The following is a 10,766-nucleotide window of genomic DNA, read 5'->3' as shown; positions in this document are numbered from 1 at the left end:
TGGAGGGGCCTGACCCCTAGGTCTGAACTACTAGTGACCAAACTGTATATAAAGTAGATAAAGTAGCTTAATTTAGAGCAGCTGCAACAGTAAAATGCTGCTAACACATTGATTCATCAGTATTAACACTCACATAATGTCATATACAATAATATATCTGTCACAGGGGGCATTTTTTTGCAGAATGAGAATATTTTGCTGATAATAGTCGTATACTTTTTGTATTTTCACATTTCTGTATTGATACTTTTTACTAAGCAAAGGATATGAGTAAAATACTAGTGCATTAAAGGACTGTAAAATTGTATATGCTGATTTCTAAGTAATGTGATGAACTCTATGGATGTGCAGTCATGCACAATGAAACACTAGAAGAACCCAATCCAGTTGCAGGTTATTGTAATGGCTTTGTTGCAGGTAGTTGGCAGGTTATAGGCCTTTTTAAACAGGCAGTAGCTGGTTTAGGCGGTGGCTGCTGACAACAACTGGTGCTTTTCTCTAAACAAAAATACCATGGGTTAATACTAATCATTTATTGGAATATATACAGGGGCTAAATATCTATTGATATTAGGTAACTCTATCAGGAACAAACAGATTGTTCAACAGACATATTTGTAACTTTAACACAACTACTGTATATCAAGCTTCACTGTAAACGATCGTCACTGCCACTAGATGTTGCACTAGACCACCAGCTTCTCAGACCAAAACAAACGCTTCGTCAGCTTCAGCTCCGGCCCCCTGCAGGCCTCAGCCCCGCCTCTCCCTTCACTCTCTCAGTCAGCAAGGTGTTTAGAAACCACGTGAAAACGGCCACTAAACCCACAGCAAGAAGCACGACTGAATAATGTCACCATGTGTACACAAGAGCAAACAAAAAACAATCCAGCCACAACCATTAGCCCACGCTAGCATTGACATGAAAGTTAGCCAGCTAGCTATAGCAACATTTGCAATAAATTCATAATATCAGTAACAACAAGTTACCAAACATTGTAATGCCTACAGTAACCGGTCATGTAACATTATGTAGCCATGAAGTTACTTACACATGGGGAAGAAGAAAGGCCAGGTCTGAGTGGAGCTGGAGTCCTTTAGCCGCTCTAGGGTTCACCAGTATTGGGTTCATGGCCGGACTGGGAAAGACATTCAGCCTTGGATGTTTGCGCTGGGACTGTGCTTCAGGAATAAAACTGACTTTAAAAACTTTATGTGTGTTTGGATGGTCCACCAGTTAACCAGAATCTGAACCAGTAGTCCCCACGGCCAGTCTTGCTGTGCTCTGGTGATTTATTTTTCTTCCTTTCAAGACGAAAAAGTAGTTTCTTCAGTGGAGGGAGGTCGCTTTCACATGAATGCTGCATACTGCGCTGTGTCATTTCACCCGAGGGTCCATATGTGTCTCCATGAATGTGTTGAGGACCAGTGGTTCATCAGGGAGGGACTCACATGCACTAACACGCACATGTACACTCACTAACATGCACGCGCTGCTGGACACCAAAACAAAGAAAAAAATAGATTCAAACACACACAGGACACTGCTCAGGACGCCATTAATTACTCCACTCTATTTTTTACATAGAAAATAATTGTTTGCTACTATATTCTTGTTAAAAATCCCACTCAGGGCTCTGGGGCAGGTAAATGAAAAGAAAACTGTCCCACTTGCATTTAACTCCTAACACAGAGAGGCTCCTCCTCCTTCCTCCTCCTCTGGCAGCTCCCCCAGCCCAGCCTTGCTCCCAGCTTCTGTCTGAATGAAACCGAGCGTTGTAATACCGCCCATCGCCAGCAGAGGGGGGCGCTGTCATGCTGTCCGGAAGACGTGAGTGTAAATATTTTTGTGACGTTTCATCATTCACATCCACCCATTAATGAGAAAAATATCAGTACCTCTGTCCCTGCAGCTCATGACACTACTGCTCGGTGTCTTATTCTGTCAGTCTTGGCCTGACTGTGTCTGCATTTGATATCAGAGCTCTTTCTGGTCTTTTGGTTTCCATCGTTACCACTGTAGTTTGTGGGTTTTCTGTGTATAACATGCAGAAAAGAAGGAAGCCTGAGCCGATCCAACTCAACCCGATCCCGGATGGAAACACTATCAACGGCACCGGAGCCACAGAGTGAGTGACAGTATCCATCTACCTTCTGATATTCAGACTGGTGAATCTGATATATCGATAACGGTTTTATGGTCTATCATATACATCAGATTGGTGTTCAGCGTGCTGTAAAGGCCGATGACAACTGCCAAATACCACACAGACAACCGAACAGTGCCTGTCCAGTAGTCTGTGTGAACTTCTGTCTTAGGTCTCTCATATGAGACTCTGCACCAGGTGTGTGTGCATGTGTGTGATGTTACTAAGCTTTACACTTTAGCTGCAACTAATGATAATTTCCATATGATATAACTATATTGTCTTGTTTTTAATTACTTTAATAGTTGACTATCTACGTTCCAACATCCCAGGATGAAATTATCAAATAGGTAGCAGTTGTAGAGAAGCAATGATTGTTTTAATTAATGATTTATCAGTCGATATTCTTTTCGATTAATCAATTAATCAAAAACTATAACATGTCTGAAAATAGTGAAAAAAATACCCCTGAGCCCAAGCTGACATCTTTACAGCATTATCTGTCAGACAAGAGTTCCAAATCACAAAAATATTCACTTCAAAAAGATATAAAACACAAATAAAAGCAGAAAATCCTTACATTTGATAAGCTGGATCAACCAAATGTTTGGCACTAGCTGGTAATTACATTCCTGTCAATCAACTAATCAATAAATTTACTGTTTGTTTCAGCACTAACTATCAATCAAATAAAACAGAGAAAACCAGCAAATCTTCATATTTTATAAGCTGACACCAGTAAATCTTTGGCATTTTTGCACGATAAATGACTGCCAACAGTTGATCGATTATCAAATTTTCTGTCCATCAACTATTCATTTGAAGCGCTAATTTATACTAAATATTTTGGCTGCTGAAATCTTCATGATTTCTTACTTATGCCAAACCTGTAAAACACTTTCATAAATGCATTTTGTGACAGTACTTTGCATCATAAATGATCTAAACATCATTGTCTGTAATGTTTAGCTCTCACGTCCTCAGGTTATCTCCTCATTGTGTCGTTGACGAGCAGGCCACCCCATCACTCGCAACAGCACCCCATGTGTGGACAGTGATTAGAGATCGACCTTTGCAGGGTGATAGCATGAAAAATATTTCTGTGTTTTAAGAAGTTTTGTTCCCACCACCGTTTGACAAAACACAGTAATGGAGACATTAAACTGTTGTGACACCATGCTCTAGTTCTCTGTTAGCAGAGAAAAGCCCAGTCAGTCCAACAACACACTGAATCAGATGAGATGAGAATTACATAACTTGCCACCCCTGTGATGGCTTCTTTTCTAATGTGTTGTAGAGGCAGAATCCTTCATTGTTTCATTGTTTGATCATGCATCTGAAGGCCTTTTGTGTGTTTTGCAGTGAATTGTGAACAAAGCAATAGACTAAAATCAAATCCAGCATTAAATTTAAATTTAATTCTACATTAAAATTTTCAGTGTCACTTTCCACAGCTCAGCATTTTAATACAAATTCAACAATTAATTCCCATTAATCTGCCAAGTATTTTCTTGATTGAATGCCTATGAAATGCAACAATTGTTATTATTACTTAAGACAAGGAAAAGCAGCACATTTAACATTTTATCTCACATTTAAGAAGCTGGAACCATAAAATGTTTAAGATTTTTGCTTGAAAAATTACTTACCAAATGATTTTCTGGGGATCGACTACTCAATGAATCATTTAATTGTTTCAATCTGCAAATTCAGTGCCAGATGATACTGTAGTTGATATAAAATGACACTGAGTAGAAAACGTCTCAACTGAACCATGCATTTGTAACATTTCATTTTAAATCTGAAAAATTATAATGAATATACCTACATTTATCTCTGCACATCAGAATCATAAAAGATATTAGCTGATGTTTATAATACTTCATGTATTTATGTTGGAGGATAAGGATGCTAATAATGTTGAACAGAGGAATTGTGCGTTGGCTTTGTTCAGTAGAAGTTGATGATGACATAATGTTTGGTGAGTGCAGAGCACATTCCTGCTGCTGCTGCTGCTGCTGCTGCTGCTGCTTGGCTGTAACAGGCTGAGGAGCAGCATGTCAGGATGAAGCAACAATCAGGAACTCTGATTCAGAGATTTGGCCGTCTCTGCTGTGGAGGAATCCCTCTTGCTACCATAGTGTGTGTGTGTGTGTGTGTGTGTTTTTCCAGTAATACTGCTGTGTTGTGCACTGTGACATTCAGACTGACATTCTGCTGACAGAAAGGCCTGATGTTACTCAGTCCTCTTTGCCATAAAAAACAGTGTCATGTGTGTCCACAGTCTCAGCTGACTGTGGCTATAAGGAAAAGTAAATCCTGTTTCAGTCCAGTGATGGTGGATGTCAGGTCTGCAGCGCTCTGCAGGCACACAGTTGTCCCTCACACACCATAGACATAGCATAAAACTAAACTCTTCCACATGCACATAAAAAAAGAAAGGAGGCTAAATATTGTTATACTGTACTTTTTTTTATACTATATTTTGTGGCTGCTTATGATCGGTGCTGTTCTACAGAATTTATTTGCAAAAAATCATAAGTGTTATGCATTAGGACGTTAGATAGCAATAATTTGAGATGATGTTTGGTCTCATAAAATAATATCAATATTAGAGCTGATACTAAAGAAAACCTACCAGTTGTTTTGAACAGAGGGGAGAAGCAGCTCATGTTTCAAAACAGGCACATATAAATTGTTTGGAACAGCATGCAGGAGGTAGGTTGCTCATACTAGCAGCATGGGTGTTGCTTATTGGATGTAGATTAGCTTAATGCAATCGATGAGCCTTTTACTGAAACCAGTCCATTCCGCTCTGGTGAGAGGGAATTGCCAGTCCAGCCCGCCAAATGCTTTCTCAGCGCGAAATGGCTGGCAGCCATGGGAAAACTGTACTGAATGGCCCACATAATGCCAGCCAAGCATGTAATATTATCAGAGGAGATCTAAGAACAAATAAAAACAACCTGTTCTCAATAGACCCGTTCAAGCTATTTGCTACTGGCTGAATATCTTGGATAAGATCCTACTATCACATACATCCATCCACTTAAAGTATCTACCTCTTATCCATAGGGAATTAAGTCATCTAACATTCAGAGCTTATTATTTAGTATTAAGTAGTATTGTTATTATTTTCCTTTGTTATAGGCTGTCAGGGCTTTATTGACAATACGTGATGTTCACTATCACATGTGAATACAAACAGCTACTACTCTGTGTAGCCTACATGTTAATGTGCGAAAATGAAATGAATAATTAAGCCATACAGCAACCACAGTTCATGGTGCTGATTTTTCATTGGTCACATACCTCTTATCATATCCTGTTCTAGCACAAGGGAACTGGTATTTGTATGCCATACTCAGGAGAGGATTTGGGGTTGCTAAAGCATCAATTTTCCTTTACTTTAAACTCTGTTGTGTTTTCTTGCTTCTTTTGAAAATAAATTCATTCCTTCCTTGTTTTAATTAAAACTATACTATGTATGTGCATTTTGCCTGATTTCATCTCAGATTTTAAAATGGAGGAACAGTGGAGGTTCTGGAGAAAATGAATGAAAGTGCAAAATTTACTGTATGAATAAAAGCTAGAACAATGTGAAGATCTTTTTTCCTTGGATCCCTAATAACTGATGCTCATCACTAGATGAAGCACTGATTCTGTTATGCTGCTGTTTGTTGATACTGAATCCATCCCATCCATTTATCTTATACTCCAGTGTAATCCATAATTGTAGATCTTGTGGGAAAACAGCGGCCTTAAAGTAAAAACAGTATATAGGCCTAAGAACTGCAGCCTCTCAAGTTGATCTAGTTTAAATTATTTCAATTTAATCACTTACAATACTGTAATATACTATTCTTGGCAAGTAATAATAATAATAAAATGAAAGATGAAGAAATGATCACAAACCTGATTCTAATAAATTTAACAGTGTTGCAATCTTCTTCCTTTATAGCAAGCTGCAGAAATATTTAATCTCTTGCATTCAAGTTCTACTCTACTGGTTGTCCTTGGACATTGTGTGGATGGAGGCACAAAAGGCCAGCGTCGTGCTCACTTCTTCTTTCACTTAAAGGGTGGAGGTGGGACTGCAGTGTACGGAAGCTGTAGTCACTCCCACATATTGTGTGGAGTGTCTTTCAGGCTGTTCCTGTTCTCAGTATCTCCAGCATCCTCCACCTTCAGCTCTTGTCGACAAATCGCCCACGCCACCCACAGCCAGCCCAAACCCAGCACCGCGTCTCCATGGATATGCAGGCCTGTTGTCAAAAATAAAACCACTTAACCCTCTCTTTGCTGTGAGGTGGTGCGTGCAGCAGAGAGAGGAGCATACCACCCTGCTCTATCTGCTCTCCACTGAGTCTTGATTAAGTACGAAGATTAAAAAAATATAATTACCACCAAGCTTGATGAAAACCATTTTATTATCACCAGATAATTGCATTATACTATAATGCAAATTATAGTATAATGCAAATATGTAAGAACTCAAACTTGAGAAAATTATTACGCCGTAGCAGCTGAGGATGGATGACCTTACAGCAGCTTATTGTTCTGTCAGAACAAGAACACACACAGACATGAAATGTCCATCAGCTTGAATCATAAATGTTAGTTTCATCGATCATTTGCAGCATAAAGTGTTTTTTAATATGATGTTCATTTGTGCCTCTTTGTGATTATTTTAATGAACAGATATCTACACTCTTTGTGGTTTTTTAAATAATTAATTCAATAATAATAAAAATGTTCAAAGACCAGCTGTTTGACCATCTAATCAGTTGAAATGACATAACAACTCATTGTTCTTTATCTTATTGTAAAGTTGATGATAAAAGCTTAGACTGACTTTGTGTTGCAGTGTGTACAGTGTTTTGAGACAGAGGAGTGGGAGGAGAGAGATAGTTCAAAGAGCAGCAGGTGAGCTTTCTACAATTGACTGGTCAAGGAAATACATCACCATGACAACAGTCCTGGGGTAGCAGCGCTGTGTTCAGAGGAAGTTCAAGCTTCCTCACATTGGGTTCTGGGAAGGAACTCTGAAACTCACCCTGCAACCTTCTCTGTCTTCCTGCTGGCTCTTTGGTTGGTTGCCATTGTTTACAGCGGCACGTGCAGCAGTAGCTGTCACACCAAGCTCTGTCTTCTCTCTGAGGATTCAATAATATGACAGGTGCCGCAGATCTGGATGCATCAGGCATTACCTCATGTCTCCAGAGGAGACAGCCAGTACTTCTGGTAAAGAACATCTGCCAAAGCTCTGAATGAACTCAAGAGCCTTTTATTTTGGCGAGAATACATTAATAATACACAAATTACTCATCTTTCTCCTTGTCTTTTTCTTTCTCCTTCTCTTCTTAAGAACAAACTTGGAGGCGCTGCAGAAGAAACTAGAGGAGCTCGAGTTGGATGAGCAGCAGCGGAAACGCCTGGAGGCCTTTCTGACACAGAAGCAGAAGGTGGGAGAGCTGAAGGACGATGACTTTGAGAAGATCTGTGAGCTGGGTGCAGGCAACGGAGGCGTCGTCTTCAAGGTCTCCCACCGACCCTCAGGTCTGATTATGGCGAGGAAGGTAAGCTGTGGCGCCTGATGGCTTCAGTGAAGACACCGTGGAGAGAAAAAAAAGCAATTTTTGCTTTCAGAAAGCTTCCACTCAATCTAAACTGTATCTAGTAGAGATGTGTACACTAGTATTACATAACTGTGAATAGAGTTTTTTTTTTTTTTGAGTTTTTCTCCCCGGTGTGTCAGACAGACATTGATTTTTACAGGCATCATCACTCAGAGAGCGTAGAGAGAGATTTGTCTTTTTCTTTGCAAGCATTTTGTGCACAACATGGAATACAGGTTACTGGGACAAGCCTGTCCAAAAATATACGAGCTACAGTGTAACATCTACACGTAATGCTCAGCTTCAAAAATGAACCAAAAACATGCATCTGTATGAGTACTTTCTCCCTGCTAACATGCAGGTATTGTATCTAATTTGTGTGGGTTAGGGTTAGAGTTGTGTGTTTGTGTGTTCTCTCAGACGCCCAAAAGGACTGCAGCACCCAGTATGTGTGTTCTGTGTGATATGAAAACATTAATAAAACTTGGTGTCTCCTGTGTCCCAGCTGATCCACCTGGAGATCAAACCAGCCATCAGGAACCAGATCATTAGGGAGCTGCAGGTTCTACATGAGTGTAATTCCCCCTATATTGTTGGCTTCTATGGAGCTTTCTACAGTGATGGAGAAATCAGCATCTGCATGGAGCATATGGTACAGCTGCTTTAGTGCTGCTTTACAGATTGTACTCAGAGTGCCCAGCATTTGTTTCTTCCATTTTAATCATCACAGGCATTCAAAGAAACTAATTTGGTTTCAATGTGTTCAGTGTCACAAATTATATTTTGAATTACAAAGACTCATCTCAGTAGATGCTCATCCATATTTTCCTGCAGGATGGTGGCTCCCTGGACCAGTCGCTGAAGAAAGCAGGCAAGATCCCAGAGCAGATCCTTGGCAAAGTCAGCATCGCTGTGGGTATAGCTCCAACACCCCTCCCACTATCCGGCTGTCACATTACAGCTATTATTGTGTTGTTTTTGTGTATATAACTGGATGATTTTTAACTGACGCATGTGTACTTTTTTTGTATTCTCTATCTTTTCTATGCTGATATGCAATATTTGTTTTTCCAGGTCATTAAAGGCCTCTCCTACCTGAGGGAGAAACACAAGATCATGCACAGAGGTCAGTCACTAATTTACTAAAAGATGTGATAAATAAAATATAGTTTGGCCGCCTTTACTATGAATTTAAACACACAAATGCCTATCCTAGTAGTAGTAGTAGTCCATAGTATGTACGTTGAAACAGGTTTTGCCTGGTGTAATCATTCCTAATGTTTTTTTTTACTGGCTATTAAAAGATCCCTTTCTAATGCGTTTTCATTGTCAGTGATGAGGGACATAATCCTGGTTTTGTGCAAAACATATATTCAGAAGTTTATCTGAATCCAATATGAAGTTTTGGCAGGACAAGTTAGTCATGTGGATATCTTCCAAAGTTACAGCCTTTTTTAGTTAAAAAATCCCTGACGCATTTCACTAAAGGATAACAAAAAGAGGGAACCATGTACTTGGCTGTCATTTTGGAAGCTGTCCTTTTGATTAGTCTAAGTCTGATCTATGAAGCTCCCTATTTGCTTCAGATCTTTTCTCGCACAGAACAAATGACCGATGATTTTGTTTCCCATCACCTCATTGAAAGCACATTAGGATCTTTTAATGGCCACTATAAGCAGGAGAAATGATTACACAGGACTATTCCAATGCTCATGGGGGCACCTCACTACAGTTGGAAGACAAATGTGAAAAAATGTGAATATTGTATTCTCTAAATAACTAAGGCATTGAGTATTGAGCTTCGCATGGACTAGATTTTTGTTGCGCTGTGTTTTGGAGATGAATGATGTGAAGAAATGTTTAAACAGAGTGCCTGCTGCTCCACGCCGAACACATGCCCACTGTGTCCTCCTAAATACTGCATACGCCTATTTCAGATGTCAAGCCTTCCAACATCCTCGTGAATTCCCGCGGTGAGATCAAGCTGTGTGACTTTGGTGTCAGCGGACAGCTTATAGACTCCATGGCCAACTCCTTTGTGGGCACTCGCTCCTACATGTCTGTGAGTTAAAAATGGACACGCTTTATACATCGTCTTCAAGTCAAGTGGTGCTACATTTCTTTTCTTTTTTTTCATAGTTTACACTATGGTATAAATAGAGCAATCGTATAGACACAGGCTATGCAATTTATACCACTGATACAGCCCCACTCTAGTTATTTGTATTAACACAATGGCTACTGATGTGACAGAAGTAAAGCATAAGCTGACTTAGACTGGTTACTCAAGACTTTGACTTGAGTAACCATGTGACAACATAGGAAGTGACTTGGACCTGATGACACAGATGTAAGGAACAGCACTCTCAATTATCCATCACGTGATCGAACACATTTCAGCAATATTCATCATGTTGCATCTGCATGTCACTCAGTGAAATTCAGCTTTGCACTTTTAGCCTTTTTATTTTTGATGCTGTGACTTTTTACTGATATTACAAAACATTAATTGTCTAAGTAATTATATAATTGCCCGTGTGTTGTGCAGCCAGAACGTTTACAGGGCACCCATTACTCTGTTCAGTCGGACATCTGGAGTATGGGTCTGTCCCTGGTTGAAATGGCCATTGGACGCTTCCCTATCCCACCACCTGACGCTAAAGAACTAGAACAGATCTTTGGCCTCCCAATGGAAGGGGAAACGGTGTCCAGCGAGTCCTCCCCAAAGCCACGGCCTCCTGGGCGACCAGGCAGCTGTAAGTCTGAGATGACACTGGTTCATCCTGACTTTTTTTTTATTTTTTTATATATAAATAACAGCAGCCTCAACTGAAATGATTCCAAATAGAGTTGAAATTGTTTGCCACAGTAAATTAAGTACAGCATTGTCATGAAGGGACAACTGCTTGTGACCTTGAGTGATATTTGGTGCAGAAAATGCATCAAATAATTTTTGTTTCCCCCAACAGCATACGGACCTGACAGCAGACCTCCAATGGCT

The 10,766-nt window shown here is 39.9% G+C and overlaps 1 protein-coding gene across 1 annotated transcript in view; it reads left to right on the top strand.

The window, feature by feature from the left end:
• The first annotated feature begins 1,890 nt into the window (after positions 1-1,890).
• Positions 1,891-10,766, top strand: part of map2k1 (mitogen-activated protein kinase kinase 1) — a 9,181-nt gene continuing 305 nt past the window's right edge. The window contains exons 1-8 of the mRNA XM_087178318.1: positions 1,891-2,129; positions 7,516-7,726; positions 8,271-8,417; positions 8,600-8,677; positions 8,840-8,891; positions 9,703-9,827; positions 10,314-10,521; positions 10,735-10,763. Of these exons, the coding sequence (XP_087034444.1) occupies positions 2,047-2,129; positions 7,516-7,726; positions 8,271-8,417; positions 8,600-8,677; positions 8,840-8,891; positions 9,703-9,827; positions 10,314-10,521; positions 10,735-10,763 (933 nt within the window). The 5' untranslated portion in view covers positions 1,891-2,046. The remainder of the gene's footprint in view (positions 2,130-7,515; positions 7,727-8,270; positions 8,418-8,599; positions 8,678-8,839; positions 8,892-9,702; positions 9,828-10,313; positions 10,522-10,734; positions 10,764-10,766) is intronic.

The sequence above is a fragment of the Seriola lalandi genome, unplaced genomic scaffold, assembly GCF_002814215.2.
Source record: "Seriola lalandi dorsalis isolate HSWRI2012SDOR001 ecotype SW California unplaced genomic scaffold, Sedor1 jcf7180002054682, whole genome shotgun sequence".
NCBI lineage: Eukaryota > Metazoa > Chordata > Actinopteri > Carangiformes > Carangidae > Seriola > Seriola lalandi.
This window is presented reverse-complemented; position numbering and strand designations above follow the sequence as displayed.